General features: G+C 39.5%; 1 protein-coding gene and 2 non-coding genes across 3 annotated transcripts in view; 2 read left to right on the top strand and 1 right to left on the bottom strand.

Moving 5' to 3' along the window:
* FREM3 (FRAS1 related extracellular matrix 3) overlaps nt 1-21,214 on the bottom strand; it is an 85,452-nt gene that overhangs the window by 32,710 nt on the left and 31,528 nt on the right. The window contains exon 3 of the mRNA XM_047092075.1: nt 241-387. Coding sequence (XP_046948031.1) covers nt 241-387 — 147 coding nt within the window. The remainder of the gene's footprint in view (nt 1-240; nt 388-21,214) is intronic.
* Nucleotides 8,552-8,657, top strand: LOC124521415 (U6 spliceosomal RNA). The gene has a single exon (XR_006964510.1). It is a non-coding gene; the product is annotated as a U6 spliceosomal RNA (small nuclear RNA).
* On the top strand, nt 12,041-12,160 carry LOC124521468 (small nucleolar RNA SNORA15). Its single transcript, XR_006964548.1, has one exon. It is a non-coding gene; the product is annotated as a small nucleolar RNA SNORA15 (small nucleolar RNA).

The following is a 21,214-nucleotide window of genomic DNA, read 5'->3' on the forward strand; positions in this document are numbered from 1 at the left end:
GAAATAATGTAACCTTCCAGGAAAGTCCCAACAGGAGGAGGAGGATGAAAAGTTGGAGTGTATATTTAAGCCCATAACTCACATTGAGTAAAAACTATGGCACCGTTTCATAAATTTTCTTTAGAAGTTTCCCCAAACTGGTTGCTGATTCTCTTCCAATCTGTTCTCTCATAATTGTTTCCAAGCTTAGATGTCATGTTTCTGTTACCTATTACCATCAACCAATCCAAATTTACTCACTGATAAAGGATGTTTCTTCAAGATACCCTCTGCGCGTAACGGTCACTTCTAAGAACGTGGAGTCTTCATCCACAATGTAGTATTCTTTCTCCAGAGAAATCCAAGCCCAGTTCAGATGGAAAGGTTGATGTGTTAGCTTATTTCCTCCTGCAATTGATAAGGGTAAAGGAGAAGTTGGATGACAGTGAGAGAATTAGATAGAAAAATCATCTAATGCAGGGTTTGCATTTTGCTTCTAAAGCCAAGGGTTTCAAAATACATGCTCCTTTTTTATAGAGAAAGAAGTGCTTTGCTTTTCTAGAGAATGTCATGAGCCCTATGTGAGGCCCTGTTCCCCCTGCTTAATGCAGGATTATTAACCTGAGTCTATTCCTAAAAGGTCTTACACATTAGGGTTCCAAAGAACCAAAGCTTGGTAGTTTTAAATTTCACTCATATTCAACACTCCCATCTTTTGCTCACTGTTTCCTTTGTTTGCTTCCTTTCTCCCCTCATTTTCTTTCTCTGCCTTCTGATATACTCTTTTGTATTGTTTATATATCCATTTGCTCTCACAACAGGCTACAATTTCCCTGAACACAGTGCCCACATTATATTTCCTTATTTTATTACTTTGAGGATCTGGTATGATGTCTTGAACTCAGATTCTTTTTTTCTTCTTATTTTTTTTAAATGTTTATTTATTTTTGAGAGAAAGAGAGAGAGAGACTGAGAGAGACAGACCATGAGCAGGGGAGGGGCAGAGAGAGAGGGAGACACAGAATCTGAAGTAGGTTCCAGGCTCTGAGCTGTCAACACAGAGCCCAATGAGGGGCTCAAACTCACAAACTGCGAGACCATGACCTGAACTGACGTCGGATGCTTAACAGAATGAGCCACCCAGGCACCTGAACTCAGATTCTCACTGTTTAAAAACTGTCCAAGTGGACTGTAAGAGACAAGGATATAGGGGGTCTATCTTATTTCCTCTTGTCCACACTGGGTCACAGGCTTCTTTGATGATGGTTAACCTGGCTCCATATTGAGCCTGTGCAATGTGTGTGGATTGGAAGAAAGAGCAGGTTTCCCTCCACTGGGGAGCCATTGTTACAAATAATCACTTGTAAAAGGATGTTGAAATAGGACTCTCTAGGCCTCAGTTGAAACTGAGGCACCAATATAATATATATGAGCTAACAAAGTGAGTATAGGCAGACTACCACCTACAAAGTTTACAACAGAAAGTTTTACTAACCAGTTCCACAACTACTAAACCCCTAAATCAGATCGAGCATATCATAAAAAGGCAACATGTAGAACAAGAATGGAGGATTTGTAAAGAGAGTACTTTAGAAAAAGCTGATAGGCATCTCTACCACCACCCAAGTAGGGTGTGGGCAAGGAGTAGAGCTACATTCTTCACCTCCAGCCCAGGGAGAGTGGGCTTCAATGAACCTGTTAGAGAGCTGACATGTCCTTCATGTGACTGATGCATTACCAAAAAAGTTCATGTGGCTTTGGCAGGGTAGGGAGAGTGGAGAGGCCTGCCTTTGGGAAGTAATTAAGTACCCATGAAGACTGGGACAAGGAGAGCATGCGTGTGGGCCAGAGGTGGGTCATCTGCCCAACAGAACCTGTCGAGGAGGCAATGTGATCCCAGTGGGAAGCTGGAAGCTGACCACCAGATCCCTGTCAACTGCAGAAATGGTGAAAGATGAGTAACTGCACGTTCCATAGTCCGGACTCTTTAAGGAACTCATGAAAACACCAACGGAAGAAAGAGTCGCCATTAAATAGTTGCCATCCAGGGGCCCCAACATCGGATGCAACAATACTTGCCACACCAGACTATGCTCTGTCCCCCATCTCCCCTCTCTCTGGGGCTAGCCGAAGGATCAAAGCTTTGCTAGGAAGCCAGGAGAACCATGAACATGGGAAGAGCAGAAGATGGCCTCTGCCCTCCCCCCCTTGTCCCAGCTCTGGCTAATAGCTGCAGAGAAGGCATAACACAGAACAAGTTCTGATATTTAATTACTGCTTCGGGCTGTGAATTCTAATGACCAGACTGACACTGTGTTTTTGATTTAATATGGCTGTAAGATGTTTTTATCTGAGAGTGATTAGAAAAGTTGTGTGACTGCCAAGTATCCATTGTAGGAGGAAGGGAAGAACCTTTCTTCCCAGCACCACCACTGAAAAAAATGTTAAAAGAACATACAGCTAAAATCATAATTTGATTACATCACAAGTTGTGCTCATTTGGTGCACCAGGAATGCACTGATATATAAATGCAAGGTAAACGCACCTGCTGAATTTCATGTTTATGATCCATCTATCTTCTCTTTAAAGAAGATTATTGATATTACTGTGGATATTTTGATAAGTACAGAAAAGTGTAAGACAAATATACCAGAAATCCTTTTATGTTATTTAAAGATATGATACTGGTCTTGTTTCTAGTTTGAAACCACTTAAATTCATCAAGTATGTAGTTTTGTTTTGTTTTGTTTTGTTTTGATTTTGAAATCATGAGTCAAAATAACACTTCAAGTTTACTCTTTTTTGAAGTTCTGTCATATAAGCTTTATTTTGTTCTGATAACCATACTACAGATTAGGACAAATATTAGTCTCATTGTATATCTAGGCAAGTAGTTTCAGGAAAATAAAGTAACTGGGCCAGGTCTGTGCAGGGTAGTGGCAAGGTCTTGTCTGGACTGCAGACTTCTAGTCCTGTGCTCTGGTTTTGACTCTGAGTGCCACTCCTATGATTAATGCTCCTGGATCAATGCAACTCAAATGCTTCAAAAGGGAAATGGGCAAGGAGCACCTGGGTGGCTCAGTCAGTTGAGCGTCCAACTTCAGCTCAGGTCATAATCTCACAGTTCGTGAGTTTGAGCCCCATGTTGGGCTCTCTGCTGTTAGCACAGAGCCCACTTCAGATCCTCTGTCTCCCTCTCTCTCTGCCCTTTCCCCACTTGCTCTCTATCAAAAATAATAAATAAACATTTTTTAAAAAATTGAAATGGGCAAAATCTATTGCAAACAAGATTCTCTGAATCAAAATATCCATGATGAAAAAGGATCAACAAGTAGAGACAAAGATATTTTCACATCCCAAATGTATATGATATGGATTTCTCAAAAAATGGGGTCTGAAAATCTTTAGACCCTAGCAGCTACCCTAAGTTTCTGCCCCCTAGATCCACATGGCTTCTTGTTAAGACTTCTCTCTGGGCGTTTGCTTCATTCTGTATTCTCTGAATACCAGCTAGCTTTCTCCACTCGTCCATGCATGTATCCTGCGTGTCCCCCATGTATCCTGATTTGCTTATCTTTATTTCACATGACCAGCAGAGATAGATTAGCCTCATGGCATTTCAATGGTCAAGCTTGGGTGTGGGTAGCTGTGATGTTATTAGGTGTGGCCTGGCTGCAGCGTGAGGTTGAGGAGGAAGGCAGTTCTTAGTGAAAAGCGCTCGAAGATTTAGATATCTAAATGGTATTTGTGTCCTAACATCAGGATGCAAAAACTAGGTGAAAATAGTAGAGGGCCCTTTTACATTCTTGTCACCAATAGTTTTTCTGTACTCAGATTCTTAAAATAAAATGTACAGATAATCCCAAGAAGCAGCTACGTGGCACAGAAACAGCAGGGACTTTGGATATAGCGTCAAGTGACCACTCTGCTATTAATTAGCTATACAGACTCAGAAAAGTTACCAAGTACCGTTGAATTGTAGATTCTTTGACTGTTAAATGAGCATGATAACAATAACAATGACAGGAATAATATCTTCCTCAGAGCTGTAAGGATAACCCGAGATAGTAAAGGTAAAAATGACGAGCATGATGCCTGGCACACAGTAGGCACTCAAAGAAAGTGGTCACATTAAGGTTATACTGACATCGATGCACATAATTTAATGGAGAAGCAGGAGAAAATAAGTACAAATCAGTACTTTTAAATGTATAAATCAGCTAGGTACAGAAGACCATTTGTTTGCTCATTTACACGTCCTATAAATAATTACTTTAAATTCTAACCAATCAGCAAACACAGTGCTAAGATTTGTGCTAAGTGTTGTGGATCAAAAGACATGCAAGTGATAAAGTTAATTTGTATATCAGGACCCACAAAATGGACCAGTGGCCCAGTCCATGTCACAAAATCTAAACCTAAGTCAGCCTGTGCTTACTGGAAACACTTGTCAAGGAAACTCAACATACAAGCCTCCAACTCAACTTTGGCTACTCAAATACTTCAAAAGGGAAATGCAAGCCTTATAAAGAAATCCCCAGCCTCCCAGCCAACCATGCACTGCCTCTTCTAATGCTCTATGAGACTTGCCCTCGCGCCCAAATCCTGTGGGAAGTGTTCCACTGCTTGTGAGGCACTGCCTCCCCCAGTCCATGAATGGCTTTCTCTTGAATAAAGGATATCAAACTGGTTGCTCAATTGTATTATTTTTGTCACTTGACACAAGGTATAATTTCTTCAGAGAGGATATGGACAGATTTCATGAGACAGTAAGGGCTTAAGCATTGGGCGGTGATAGTGGAGAAGAAATGGACAGTTTAGAGAGAATAAAGGAGAATTGACAGGTTTGGGGGATGAGAAGCCAGAACACGTGAGGAAGGCTGTCAGAGAGGGACTCTGAGCTTAAATCGGGCAGCTGGAGGAATTGTGTAATGTGAGCAGATATAGAGAAGTTAGGAGGGGAAGACAACTTGGGAGTTTAATTTCAGATTTGGCTTTGAAGGGATGATAAGAAGTCCAAATGAAAAGTTCATCAGTTATTTTGGATACTTGGAGATTTGGGAAAAAGTTTCAGGAACGGACAAAGGCAAGAAATGTATATTTGGGTGTAATGTATATTTGGGTGTACTCAGGGAGTCTCTGAGAGGGAGTTTTAAAGTCCAGTTTTTCAAAATAACAATAAAGAGCTAAATATATGTTATAAAATTTTTATAATTAAAAAATTTTTTTACATGTATTTTTACATTTTTAAGAGACAGAGACAGAGACAGAACACAAGTTGGGGAGGGGCAGAGAGACGAGACACAGAATTCGAAGCAGGCTCCAGGATCGAGCTGTCAGCACAGAGCCCGATGCAGGGCTCGAACTCACAAACTGTGAGATCATGACCTGAGCCGAAGTCAACCGACTGAGCCACACAGGCACCCCAATTTTTAAAAAAAAATTTTAATGTTTATTTATTTTTGAGATTTTGAGAGAAAGAGAGAGAGATGTGTAGAGTATGAGCAGGGGAGAGACAGACAGACACAGAATCCAAAGCAGGCTCCAGCCTCCGAGCTGTCAGCACACAGCCTGACGTGAGGCTGGAACCCAAGACTGAGAGATCATAGCTTGAGCCGAAATCGGGTGCTTAACTGACTAAGCCACCCAGGCTCCCCCCCCCAGGCACCCCAATTTTTATAATTTTTTTAAGTTTATTTATTTGAGAGAGACAGAGAGAGCCCAAGATGGGGAGGGACAGAGAGAGGAGAGAGAGAATCCCAAGCAAGCTCTGAAGAGTCAGGGTGGAGCCCGATGTGGAGCTAGAACTCATGAAACTGTGAGATCATAACCTAAGCCGAAATCAAGAGTCAGATGCTTAACTGACTGAGCCACCCAGATGCTCCTATATTATACAATTTTTGTACTTTGTCAGACACTGCCTCTTAGACACTGTCTTTAGAGTAGTATGATCCTGGCTGAGCACCTGACATCAGACATCCTGGGGCCCTGAAGAAGCTGATTCAGGCATTGCCCTTTTCTACTCTCAGACCGGTTGGTCCCTGGACTTTGAAACAGGAGCCAAGCCAGGAGCAATGTGGAGGAAAGGACTTGGTCTCTACCAGTCACCTTGACTTGCATGTGTGGCTCTGACTTAGTCTCTCCTGTTGGTTGGCTATGCACCATCACTTGCTGGGGAAAGGGTTGGGAGTGGGGGGTAGAAGGGATTGGAATATAAGAAAGAGGAAGTGGTTGGAATGGCCAGGGAGCCCCTGCTAAGATGGAGGTCCCACCTGTGAGGGTCAGTTACAGGGCCCTTAGCTTTGGAAGTCAGGGCATTCTGAGGAGGAGAGGAGGTGTGGGACGTGACTATGATCCTTTCCAGTGGGGGCCAGAGAGGATGGTTGCCTAGGCCTTAGCTGTGCCCTCCCAGGCTTGAGTTGGTAGCACTCTTCACAGGTGCAGCTTCTTCCCCTGGACCCAGAAGCAGGCAGGCAGCCAGCTGATGCATTAACAATTACATCCCAAATGATGAGAGGTGGTTTAGTGTATAATGAATAAGAATGCAGACGTTGGATTGCATGAAAGTCCAATTTATGAAAGACTTTGCATAGACGATGTTATGTATTTCAATAAGGAAGTAACTGTAAAAAAAAAAAAAAAGAAGAAGATCAAGAACTAATCGTTGGGGACAGTTGCCTTTGGGAGCCAGTGAAGGAAAATAAGTAACAAAATGGAAAATAAGAAGCCTTTGAGTTAGTTTCATCCCACTGTGTAAGTCTGATATAAAACTACCATCCAGAGGTAAAAAAAAAAAAAAAAGGAGAGTTTCAAGCATAACCATAATCATCTTATCAAAGGATGATACTTTGTTATTTGCTATATCAAATGATAACAGCTACATATCTAGTTACACTCTAGGGCAGCATTTTTCAACCTCAATACTATTGACATTTAGGCTGGATAATTCTTTGTTGTGAGGGGCTGTCCTGTGGATTGTAGGATGTTGAGCAGTATCCTTGACCTCTACCTACTAGAAACCGACAGCAGTCTCTCACCTACCCCATCCTCCAATTGTAACAATTAAAAAAAAAAAGTCTCTAGACATTGCCAAATGTCCCCTAGGGAGAAAAATAATCTTTCATTGAGAACCACTGGTGCAGATGAAATTAAAGGATTTTACTGCATCTCTGATAAAAAATGTTCCTATTGGGGCGCCTGGATGGCTCAGTTATTTGAGTGTCTGACTTCAGCTCAGGTCATGATCTTGCAGTTCGTGAGTTCAAGCCCCGCATCAGGCTCTGTGATAACAAACAGCTCAGAGCCTGGAGCCTGCTTCAGATTCTGTATCTCTCTCTCTCTCCCCCTCCCCTGCTCATGCTCTGCTTCTCTCTGTCTCTCAAAAATAAATAAATGTTAAAAAAATTTTTTTAAATGTTCCTATATTTCATACTCCTATTTTGGGAGAATGACAAATGAAACATTTTGGATTTGAATTTGACATTGATAATCAAACATTCCCCGTTGACTTCAGAAGGTAGCCTGAATCTAAGTTAATCTGAGGAAAATTAGAAGGATACAATATCAAGGACATTAAAACTATTTTTCCTGTGGACAAATCAGAGTTTAAAGTTGGGGACAAGAGCGATATTCATGGGATCTGATTAACCATCACACTTTTTTCCTGGGCAGCTATTGAAATGGAAGCATCAGGTCGCTAAGTTTAGGTGGGAAGACCAGAGGCAGCCCTCCCACACGTGATCTCTGTGCCATAGGCAGGTGCCTCCATCCCTGCTCCCCCATCTGTAAGACTGTGGTAAAGACAGGGTCACAGGAGGCACTGGATGGGAGAGACTGTGTAGGTGGGGAAGTGTGGGCACATCATTTTTATGGTTTGAGCTATTATTATTAAGTTCCTTTTTTCTCCTTCATGAGTCAGGAGAATGAATTATTAAGAAAAGAACTATGTAGAACGAAATTAATGCTATAATGTTCTAAACAGAACATATAAGCTCATAATGGGGGATGCAGGATGGGGGTAAACAGGACCAACATGTCCCAAGTGCCTGATACATGTGGAGCTCTGGGCTAGGAAGTGTGCAATCTGCCAATGAGAAAGAAGAAAAATAAGAGACAAACAAGATGGAAGAGATAGGAGTCAGGGAATAGGAACTGACAGGACCAGTCTGGACGAGGAAAAGATCTGAGTGCACAGTGAGGTGAAGAGAAGTAGAAAAGTGAATTTTGGAATGGCAATGGCTTAGAAAGCAATTGGAAGTAATAATGGAGAAAAATACCCAACTGCAGAATTTCAAGCTTCTTGAATTGAAGGGCATAATGCATTTACATTTTCATAATTATCTCCCATTGAGTTTTTTAAAAAAGGAAATATATCCTAAGTGTTTTACCCAAATACTATATTCAGGAAGATCTAATTTTGATGTAACTTAGGTACCAATTTTGGTTTCTGATATAATCTCTTCTTTTCAAATGAAATGATTGGAAAACACCTTAAAATGAAAAATAGATTATGTATTGCTAAAGACAATTTTGAAAATACATCTAAAATAAATGCTGACTCTCATGCTTGCTTTGGCAGCACATATACTAAATATACTAAAACTGGAACAATACAGAGAACATTAGCATGGCCCTGTGTGAGGATGACACAGGAATTCATGAAGCATTCCATGTTGAGAAAAAAATAAAAACAAAAAACAAATAAATGCTGACTCTCAAATGAGTCAAATCAAGTACTAAATGATAAGGTAGCAGTCATTGTCAAATGTTAATGGCTTATGGCCTTGAGCCTGAAAAAAGATTTAATTGAATAGGATATTTGATCTCAAATGTTTAATAATTACCCAATGAAAATCTAATATCATACTCATGTTTTTTAATACTCCATGACATTTTCAAATAGCTTCATTGTCATAAGCATTTAACTTCTGCAGCCACGAACTTTAAAATGTATCTGACTTCCATAAGCACCACCTCATCATAATACCTATCACTATCAATTTTCACGTAGTGTCAGTTAATACCATTTTTCTTTGGAAAATGCTTCACAGTGCCTCATTGTGATGAAATGTGTTCGAGGCTTGATGCGTACAGCTAAGTTGCATGTCTACAGAATAGAACTATGATAAATATAATGTATTCTTCCCCAGTAGAGGTATAATTTCAGGGAAAAGAAAGTAACTTGAGATAGAAGAATTAACAAAATTAGGTAAGAGAAAAAGTCAAATTGCATGAGACCAACTTTCATTTTCTTTCCCTAGCTGTCTCCAGTGTTCCTGGAGTTGTGAGTAGCAATTTAAAACCATGTTCTTTGTTGGGTGAGATATGCCACATCCCCTTCCTGCACAAGGATATTATTCCACCCTCTTTTCTTTTGCATAATTCACTTCTATTCAGTAACTCCATGGGCCTGCCTGATTCTTCCTTCAGTGATTCAGGGTGTGGCCACCCATGACCCAAAGCAGGGGAGGAGAGGTGGCCCTCCTTTTGGAGTCCCCAACACACAGGTGCATGTCCATTCTCTTCTTGAGGAACAACAGGTTGTTTTGTGCAAATCAGGTTTTTCAGAAAAGGAGGGGAAAACTAAAAAGCAAACAGATGAGCTATCTACAGTCATTTCTCTCATTGTATTCTTCAAAGCTACAGCAATGTTACTTCCCAGACAGTGTTTCTATATTCACTTATGCAGTCTTTGGAAATGTGTGGGCAGGTGATGGAGGAAGGGATCTTTGTGTTCACTGCCAGGTGGGAGGGGCTACAGGGGCGGCAGGTGTAATGCAGTGTGACAGAGGTGTTTGGTATTCTTTTTGGAGATGTCCCCAAACTGTCTTGATGATATATTTGGCTCTCCATTTTGAAGAATAAAACCCAACACGTTATTGCTATGTATGACAATACAAGTTATCTGTGCCCTTTCTCGCCTTCTTAAAATAGAGTTCTTCAATATTACTGCAGTGGAAGCAGGGGGAAAAAGTAAAGACCAGAAGCTTTTCTTCGATTGTTTTGCATGCCTCAATAGGGGCACCACATCCTGCCCTTGACACAAAACAAAACTACCCGAAGTACTCTCAAAGCAAGACTTTAGAATATTAAAAAAAGGATGAGATTCTATTAGCAGAAGTTTCCAACTAGGAGGAAAGAAAAAATACACCAATTGCATGATCACATGCAATGGCCATTTCTCTTTGGGAGTTGGGGCTCCACATGGCATAACTGGAAGGGAGAACACATTGTGCCTTCTTCCTTCTCAAGACTCTATAGGATTCAAGGAGGATGTTGAAGCAAACTCTTCCTTCCAGAGAATGTAATGTAATGTAATGTAATGTAATGTAATGTAATGTAATGTAATGTAATGTAATATTATGCAATACAATGCAATGCAGACCAATGCAATATATATAGCAAATTCCTCTTTGGAGATCAGAACAATCATTCTCATTTTTGGATACCATCTAGATAGAGCCAGAGAAAGCTCAGGTCTTTCTCAGAACCTCATTATTTTTTCTCTCCAAAGAGGGATGGAATTAAAACCTTTCTGAGTTCCTTCCAGGTTTACCATTCCCTAGTTCTTTCTGTCCCCCTTGGTAGGTGGCACTGTCACAGCAATAAAGAAAACATATTAACTTATTATGTCCCAGTTTGGAAAAATAGTATTACTCAGCATAAGTTGGTGCAACTTGATAAATCAAATGCAAACTTTAAGCTCTCCGGAGGCTTATCCACATGTGAGGAGGATGAGTTCTTGGGAAGTCACACCAACTATCTGGGTACAGAGGTGCACTGGCACATCCAGAGGTGTGATCTTAACCCCACTGGCATATTACAACTGAATCCTTTAATATCTGAGATCTCATGTGAAAATCCAATGCTTACCACCACTTTGAATACAGGGACGGGCATACATGACATTTGACAAGTGAAGTGCCTATAGTTCAGTAATTGTGCCTCACTCAAGGTCACATAGCTAGTCAATAAATCTAAAAGTATGCAAAGCCCTCCATGGTCTGGATTCTTTCCACCATGGCTCCCCACCCCCCGTCATCTCCTACCTCTCTTGCTGCCTTTGGAGCCTATGAGTTAGCTTATTCTAAGTTATGTGCAGTTTGTGAAGCTAACGGTGAAGCTAAAAATTCTTAGTCATCCTTCAAGGCCCAATTTGAACATTGCTCCTTGGAAAAACTTCCCTGGGTGATGGTTCATCTCTGTCACTTATGCACATATCTCCTTGCTAGTACTTGAGTGAATTGTCTCTATGTCTGGTTCTCTTTCCATATCAGTAGCTTATTTTCATTATGGAGTTCCTAGCCCTTGGCAAAGATCCTAGAAATTACAGGGCTCAATAAATACTTGTTGAATGACTGACTGCCTCCTGGAGAAAAACTGACCTAAACATAGATTTAAAGAATAGAATGAGCACTGCCAATAATTTGACCTAGGTGCAGTTTGTAAATATATTACCTTGCTTCATAAAAATGTAGATAATGGTTTTTAAAAAATGTAGTGATATCATAGCATGGACCTGTGGTTTTATTCTAGTTAGAAAGGGAGTCAGAACCTGCAATCCAGGTTGTTATCCTCTTAGCTTAGAACTACTTCTGCAAAATACTGTGTGCACAGGCTGTGAACTGATCTTTAAACTTGAGGGTCTAGTTCTAGAGACATCTTTAAAAAAAATAATAACAATACTCTTTCACAGAGGCACTTGGGTGGCTTATCGGTTGAGCATCCGATTTTGGCTCAGGTCATGATCTTGTGGTGAGTTTGAGCCCTTCAACGGGCTCTGTGCTGACAGCTTAGAGCCTGGATCCTGCTTTGGATTCTGTGTTTCCCTCTCTCTCTGCCCCACCCTGCTCGTGCTGTTTCACTCACTCTCAAAAATAAATAATAAAACATTAAAAAATTTAAAAAAATATTCTTTTACATTTCCATAGTATATATTATTTAACTCCTCCCCCCACCCCCGCCATAGTCCAGTGTTCTGCTCATGTTCTAGAAACTGATCACATAACACTGGACATATAGGTTTGTGCTTGATTGGCATTAGAAATGAGATAGTATAAGGCATGGCTGAATACTTTGTTCTTTATCTCAGTAATTGATGCAGCCAGACACCATGCAAAAGTAAAGTCTTCCCTTTGAAATGTCTGTGATAACTGATAATGGATAAAGAAGATGTGATATATACATATACACATACATATACATATACATATACATATACATATACACACACACACAATGGAATACTACTGGGCAATGGGAAAGAATGAAATCTTGCCATTTGTAACAACATGGATGGAACTGGAGGGTATTATGCTGAGTGAAGTCAGAGAAAGACAGATACCATGTTTTCACTCATATGTGGAATCTGAGAAACTTAACAGAAGACCATGGGGGAAGGGAAGGAGAAAAAAATAGTTTCAAACAGAGAGGGAGGTAAACCATAAGAGACTCTTAATACAGAGAACAAGCTGAGGGCTGATGGGGGGGAAGGTGGGGAGGAGGGGAAAATGGGTGATGGACATTGAGAAGAACAATTGTTGGGATGAGCACTGGGTGTTGTATGTAAGTGATGTATCATGGGAATCTACTCCTGAAGCCAAGAGCACACTGTATACACTGTATGTTAGCTAACTTGATGATAAATTATATTTAAATAAATAAATAAATATTTTATGAATTAATGAAAACATAAACATAAATAAATAAATAAATAAATAAACACAAAAAATAAATAAAATAGCTGTGATGGTATGCTAAGCTTTTTTTTTTATAGCACATTATTTTTTAAAAGTGGACAGAAATAAATGAACTAATGCTAGGGGCTTGCAAGGACTTCCAAGTACTAGTTAAATTGGGCCACTTTGCTCTTTGACATGTTGCTTACATTGCTTTCAAGTGCGATACTAACATTGTGGTGGTTATACTGAATTCTCAAGAAATGGATAGCTTTTATATACGTGTTTTCATTTTCTTAAGAATGATTCTACAGTTTTATTTGCTTTGTAGCTTAGCATTTCTCTCCTTCCCCACAACCCAACAGAAAAAAAAAAAAAGAAATGAGATAGTATAATAAAAATTGTTATGTATGTGTAATGAAAGTAATATTTCCTAAAAAGCCATAATACACTCTATACCTTAGGAAGATGTGATTCCAACCAAACCAAGTCCCTACAGTTTTTTATAGGTGTTCAACACAGGACACATCCCCCAGGGTGGCTACTCTAATGTCAGCTAAAAGCAGCTCTGAAATAGTGGGCTTGAAAACCAGAATCACTTATTCTCCTACAAAGAAAGAGACAAATGTCACATCCCCATCTCAGCTTATGTCTACAGTCAGCCCAAAGGAGATAGAAGAGTGTTTCAAGAGCAATTTGATTTGGAAGTGTTGGGAAAGGAGGAGTCACGTGAAAAAAGGGTCAAAAGGAAGCTCTGCAGAGACATAAAAATAAAGTTCTACTCATCACAGCCCAGAATGTAGAGCCAAGTATATTCATATATCCTTGTAAGTGGGTTTGGCCAAACCTTGGAACCATCTAACTAAGCTCTAAATGAATGGGGAATGACATCTGGTAGAGTTCTTCTTAAGGTCTGGCAAGACAATAATTAGGGAGGAAAGGTTGGAAGGTAAAGTAAACCGCAGTCTAGCTCTGTGTCATCTCCATTGTTAGTCCAGGCCTTACAAAAATGGGCAAGCCAGAGAGCCAACAAATGTCATTAGCCTAATTCTTGGCAAGTACTTATCAGGCAAAGAATATACGCTGAGCTTTTATTTTCCCAGGGGAAGCATTCAATTTGTCAGCAATTCCTCTCTGCCAGACCACAAGTCAACAATTGCTAGAGAAATGAAAAGCTTCCACTCAACTTACAAACTCTTGGGTAAAGTATTTATTTTCTAGAAATAAAAGTGCCTTTTTTTTTATAGCACAAGCTATAAATGGTCCCAGTAGGTTCCACTAAAGCAATCAAATGCCAAATACATAAATCTTATAGACCCTTATGGAAAATGGAAGTGGCTCTGTTACACATCATGTTGAATGAGACTATAGAGTCACAGAATAAAAAATGGCAGAATAGGTCATAGCTAATAGGTCAGTGACAGACTAAACCCATTGCTGTAGTAATGGTAAGGGAAATTCAGTGTAACAATCACTTGAGATATACTTTATGAAGACAAAATTTGTTTTGAAGACTTTGGATTATATGCTTTCTGAACTATGCTGTTGCATAATTTGACATTGGCTCCTATTATATATAATGCTCAGGAGATACTCAACTGTGAAAAGAAATGTTGTGGGTGAGGTTTAACACACACAGATGTGTGTGTGTGTGTGTGTGTGTGTGTGTGTGTGTTTGCTTTGTCAAAGCCTTTCTCTGTTTCCTTCATCCTGCCTTTCCTTTCAATCTGCCTCTCCTGGATTTCCACTTCATCTTTGTGTTTACATGAGCTCTTTCCAGCTTCTAGAAGACTAGTTAGTATTTGTATATACTATATTTAAAAAATTTAAAACGGAAGGAATGGTGATTCCATAAGCAGCATCTAAAAAGAGGCTTCTCAGTTTATTCTTTGCCTGGACTATACCAAAGGGAATCCAATCTAGTAGCTCCCTTGAAGTTTACAAAACAATTTCAAGGTAATGCTTTACCCCCACGTCTTTCACCGAACATGCTAAAACATAAAAATGGGTACAACCTCTGAGGTCATTTTCGGTCTTCAGGTCTATGATTCTAAGTGGGCATAATAATGATACTGATAGTAGTTTTTACAATTTCACTCTTTTTAAAATAAGATGAAAGCTCAATCTTTAGGGCATATAATTTCTTTTAAAAAGTGTTCCTTGGGGTTTATAAGGAAAGGAAATATTTTCCAACTCAGAGCATATGAATTTTATGGCACCAACCATAGAACAAAAATATGATGGCCCCTTAAGCCAAGGTCCTTTGCCCAGCATGATTTTCCACAGTTATATTACACTACATGGACTTTTGGTTTTCCTAGGCAGGCCCAGGCAGAAGTCATGAATCAAGGATCAAAATATGCTATTTCTATCAAGATTATCCTTTCCAAAATTATTTCCATAATTTTCCAGATTCTGGATTTCTTTCTATGTATTAATACTGGCTGACACAACAGACTGGGAATAAGTATCACTAGGGAACAGAGGAGAAACACTTCTTAAGACACATGTGGCTGCTTTTCTCATGCAGCACGTGCACGAGATTCCAGTGGTGCTGAAGGCGGATCTGTAGTCTGCTTCAAGAGGAGAGCAACCCAACATGTACCTTAATGTTTATAGCAGCACTATCAACAATAGCCAAAGTATGGAAAGAGCCCAAATGTCCATTGACTGATGAATGGATAAAGAAGATGTGGTATATCTGTCTATATCTATATCTATATCTATATCTATATCTATATCTATATCTATCTATATCTATGTCTATATCTATATCTATCTATGGTTTTATACACACACACACACACACACACACACACACACACTGGAATATTATTCAGCCATCAAAAAGAATGAAATCTTGACATTTGCAACAATGTGGATGCAACTAGAGTGTATTATGCTAAATGAAATATGGCAGTCAGAGAAAGACAAATGTCCTATGATTTCACTCATACCTGGAATTTAAGAAAGAAAACAGATGAACATAGGGGAAGGGAAGGAAAAATAAGATAAAAACGGAGAGGGAGGCAAACCATAAAAGACTCTTAAAGATAGAAAACAAACTGAGGTTGCTGGAGGGGTGGTAGGTGGGGGGATGGGCTAATGGGTGATGAGCATTGAGGAGGGCATTTGTTGGGATGAGTACTGGGTGTCATATATAAGTGATGATTCAGTGGGTTCTACACCTGAAGCCAATAGTATACTGTAAGCTAATTAACTTGAATGTATTTGTTTATTTTTAAAATGTTTATTTACTTATTTTTGAGAGAGAGAGAACACAAGCAGGGGAGGGACAGAGAGAGAAGGAGACACAGAATCTGAAGCAAGCTCCAGGCTTTGGGCTGTCAGCACAGAGCCCGGTGTGGGCTTAAACTCACCAACTGTGAGATCATGACCTGAGCCGAAGTCAGACTCTTAATTGACTGAGCCACCCAGGTGCCCCATTGAATACTTATTGAAATAAGTAAGTAAGTAAGTAAGTAAATCAATCAATCAATAAATAAAGTTTTTGGCAAAACTGTTACTGTGATGTAAGTTAATTTTACGTGTCAACAAAAAAGATGATGCCCAGTATTTTTGACAAACACTAGTCTAGACACTGGTGTGAAGGTATTCTTTCGCTGTGATCAATGTTTACAATCAGTTGAATTTAAGTAAAACGGAATGTGGGTGTGGCTTTCATCCAATCAGCTGAAGGTCTTAAGAGCAATGACAGGTTTCCCCAAGAAGAAGCAATTCTAACTCAGACTGCAACATAAAAACTTGCCTCAGTTGCCCACTTGCTGGCCTACCCTGCAGATTTCAAATTTGCCAGCTCTACAACTGTGTGAACCAATACTCTGTTTCTGTCTGTCTCTCACACACACACACTTCCTATACCTCTTCTACTCCTACTGTTCTGTGTTTCTGGAGAACAGTGACTAATACAGTCACCATAATACCTGCCCCCTCCCCCTTTTTTCCTCTGATACATTAAGCTTTTCTGAAACTATTCTAGATGCAAGCATCTCCCAACATGTCCTTTAAATCATATTTAGATGTTTGGACCCTGTCTTCCTGTTTTGTTTGCTTGTTTTAATTCAGTCAGATGCATTTAGCACACAGCTATTGCAACATGAATTCTCTGGGAAGAATTTTTCCCTTTCCCCAGTGACAGAGACGAACCATTTTGATCTACCTAATTTGCCCAAAGAGCTTTTATGAAGCTTTAAACTCAGATCCTTCAAAAAAGACAATATTAGATGGAAAAGAAAAATCTATGTTTATAAAACTGACCAAACCTGTACAACTGCTTGGAAATGCTAGGAAAGTTTAGAGATATAACACAAAGGTTTAAAAGTGTTTTTATATAAAATGTACCTAATATCCACTCAAAAATCCTCTGGGGAAAAACTTGAGTTGTAGAAGGGATGCATTTGCACTCATTACTTAAAGTGTTAGGATATATCCTGATATATTTTCTGGAGCTAAGGATTATGATTTTTTTTAAACCTAAATTCTGTGGCTTACAAATCTTAGTTTTACAAAATAGAGTTAATTTCACATTTTAATTAGGATAGTAAAACAAGAGAATGCCATTGATGGAAAAAAATGTATCAGAACAAGTTTCTATGACTGTTACATTTCCCTGAACGTTGTAAATGCATTTGATTGCAGTTGTAGATTCTGCCTCACCGGTGTGAAAACATTAGCTATATCTGAGCTTCAGAGCAACTCCTCATTGTAACTAAGTTTTCTTTAGTTGTACTCATGTTCCATATCCCCTGCTGGATGTGATGCTCTTCCTCTGCTCATCCTGTTCATCAGGCAACCTCTGATCAGCACTGCAGCCTTTGGAAAATCTCTGGATTCCTCCTGATACCATACATGGGTATACAGGCTCTTGTTTATTTTTCCTTTGTGGAAGTTAAATTAATGCCAACCCAGGGAGAGAGAAATGTTGACTGGGAGTGTTAACAAGACCCTTCACAAGATTTAAATTCTCATTACCTTGAGGCATCAATAAATACCCACTGTTGGGGCGCCTGGGTGGCGCAGTCGGTTAAGCGTCCGACTTCAGCCAGGTCACGATCTCGCGGTCCGTGAGTTTGAGCCCCGCGTCAGGCTCTGGGCTGATGGCTCAGAGCCTGGAGCCTGTTTCCGATTCTGTGTCTCCCTCTCTCTCTGACCCTCCCCCGTTCATGCTCTGTCTCTCTCTGTCCCAAAAATAAATAAACGTTGAAAAAAAATAAATACCCACTGAACATACTTTTTTTCTATTCTTTATCCATACTTCCCATACTTCCCCCTTCCTGCCCAGTTTGAGAAAAGTTTAAGGCATGCACCATGATGGTTTGATTTATATAGATTGTGAAGTGATTACAATAGGTTCAGCTAATGTCTACTTTCTTATATAGGTACAATAAAAAGTAAATAAAGAAGAAAAGAAAAAAAGGAAAAAAAATTCTTCTTGTGATGAGAGCTGTTAGGATCAATCTATTCTCATGGGAACTTTCCTGTATATTGTACAACAGTGTTAACTGTGGTCATCATGTACATTACATCCCTAGTGCTTATTTGTCTTGTAACTAGAAGCTAGTACTTTTTGACCACCTTCTTCCAATTCTCCCTCTCCCAACAATTCACCTCTGGTAAGTCTAATCTCTTTTTTTCTTCTTTTAGATTCCACATTTAAGTGAGATCGTACAGTATTTTTCTTCCTCTGTCTGGCTTATTTCAGTTAGCAAAATGCCTTCAAGTTCCATCTATGTTCTTGCAAATGGTAGGATTTCCCTGTTTTATGGCTAAATAATATTACATTGTGTATATATACCACAACTTCTTTATCCATTCGTCCATTGATGGACACTAAGGTTGTCTCCATGTCTTGGCTATTGTAAATAATGGTGCTGTCAATGTGGGGATGCACAGATCTTTTTGTTAATGTTTTTGTTTCCTTTGAATATTTCCAGAGGTGGAATTGCTGTATCATATGTTATTTTTAGGAGTTTTGAGGAAGCTCCATACTGTTTTCCTTAGTGACTGTCTTACAATCCCACCAGTAGTGCACAAGAGTTCCCTTTTGCCACATCCACACCAGCATTTGTTATCTCTGGTGTTTTTGATCATGGACATTCTAACGGCATGAGGTAATGTCATTGTGGTTTTGATTTGCATTTCCCTAATGACTAGCGATGTTGAGCATCTTTTCATGTGCCTGTTGACCTTTCATATATCTTCTTTGGAAAAATGTCCATACAGGTCCTTTGCCCACTCTTTCTTTCTATCTTTCTTTCCTTCTTCCTTGCTTGCTGTTGAGTTGTATGAGTTCTTTATATATTTTGGATATTAACTCCTTACCAAATCTATGGTTTGCAAATTCCCCCCCCCCATTTCATAGGTTATCTTTTTCACTTTCTTGATAGTTTCTTTTGATTTTGTGGCTTGCGCTTTAGATGTCATATCTGAAAAATCATTACCACTGCTCATGTTAAGAACTTTGTCCCTATGTTTTCTTCTAGAGTTTCATGGTTTCAGGGATTACATTTAAGTCTATAATCCATTTTTTTAAAGTTTATTTATTTATTTTGAGAGAGAGAGAAAGAGAGAGTGCACACACATGTATGCACAAAAGCAGGGAAGGGGCAGAGGGAGGGAGAGAGAGAATCCCAAGCAGGCTCTGCACTGTCAGTGTGGAGCCAGTCATGGGGCTCCATTTCACAACTGTGAGATCATGACCAGAGCCCAAATCAAGAGTTGCACACTTGACTGCTTAACTGACTAAACCCCTGTGATCCATTTTGAGTCAACTTTTATAAGTGGTTTAAGGTATGAGTCCAGTAATGGGTCTCATGGTGTTGAGACTGAGCTCCACAATGGGCTCCATGCTGGGCTTTGAACCTAGTTAAGATTCTCTCTCCCTCTCTCTCTCTCTCCGCCCCCCCCCCTTGTCCCTCTCTTGCTCATACATGCTCATTTTCTCTCTCAAAATAAAAATAAAAATAAAAATTGAAAGCTGTATACAAATCTTTCTCTCACCTGTTTGTCATTGCATATGAAACTATATATGTAATACATTGTTAATACATGATTGTTAATACATGAGCCTCCGTGTACTTGCTTTGATAGTATAGATAACAGAATTGCTCCAGTTTGTTTAATGGCAAATCAAGATTCTGTTTTCACACTGGTTAGCATCTTTTGTTTCTTCTTGGTGTAAGTTCTAGGACCAGTTCATGGGACTTGCATAAAACTTAGAAGAAAACAACCGGTTGTTGAAATTGAACAAACCAATCTATGACATCTACTTTCATGGCTTGGGCTTGGTAAAACAGGAAGCTAGTTGGGGGTATTCTGTATACATTAGTTATGCTCTTTCTCTCCTTGTTCCTAAGTATTGCTCTTGTCCTGTCAATTGTTAACAAAATCATAAATATTGAACCATCACTATTCCAACCATCTGATGATTCTGTAACAAAAGGAGTCTGAAGGGACTCTGATAAAGACAGTGATATTTTATAAAATTAGCCCCCCTCATCAAAATTGTGGTGTAGACCTGAAAATCTGATAATTTGCCTATCCTTCTGTAATCACTGTGTTTTGTCTAGATAGATGAAAATCAATAGGAGGGACTATAAATGAACTCTGTACCTGCGACAGCTCTTGCCTAGGAGATATAAAAGTGGATGTTGTATCTCCCACAGTTGGTTCTAAACAGCCTTAGCTGAAACTGCTATGAATTTAAAGCACCCACCAGCTAAAGATAAACAATGATTGGTATGTTAGATCCTCACCAGACCCAAATGAAGAGCCTTCTGTGACCAATGAAAAATGTGATTTGTTTTAAGCAGTTATATCAGTACTACGGAGACATTTCACCCTCTCTTGTATGTAAGCTTTGGTCCTTAATTAGCACAAACACAGTGAACTTCCCCTTTCTGGGATGCATGGGTCCCTGACTTCTCCTCTTTAGTGAACCACCCTGAATTTCCTCACTGATGTGTATTTCCTTGCCTGGCAAGTCACTAAACTCAGTGCTCCTTTATTTGACCACTGCAGTGGTCTCAGTATTTCTTTTAAAAACATTCATATTCTCTATATTACTCACTATTTAAATAGGAGATAACTCTATCTAGTTTGTGTGTGTGTGTGTGTGTGTGTGTGTGTGTTTCCAGAAGCACAGATAGCAATATAACTCCACAGCGTTAAACAAAAAACAACAGAATTCTTAAATGGTTTTTAAAACATGTCCCCCTCCCACCCCCCTGTTTAAAATGTTGCTAGTTTTCCTCTAATTGTTACAGACTCTGGAAACAAAGACTTAATGTTCATCATTAGACAGTTTTTCTATCATCCACTAAATTTCTTCAAGCATTTGGCTTGCTGTACATAAACCAAACGAGATAGAATCTTTTGATTTCCTGTGAATTCAATAGGAGCTCATAGGATGGGTGAAAACACATTACAAAAGATCAACATCCCAATTCTCAAAAACCAAATACTTCAGATAAGATGGCTCAGAGTTGCACTTGGTAAGCACCCTGGTGCCCATAATAGGGATGCGCACATTCAGAGG

Source organism: Lynx rufus, unplaced genomic scaffold (genome assembly GCF_022079265.1).
Source record: "Lynx rufus isolate CCGP_SWC_20201006 ecotype Redwood Valley unplaced genomic scaffold, mLynRuf1.p SCAF_3, whole genome shotgun sequence".
Lineage (NCBI taxonomy): Eukaryota > Metazoa > Chordata > Mammalia > Carnivora > Felidae > Lynx > Lynx rufus.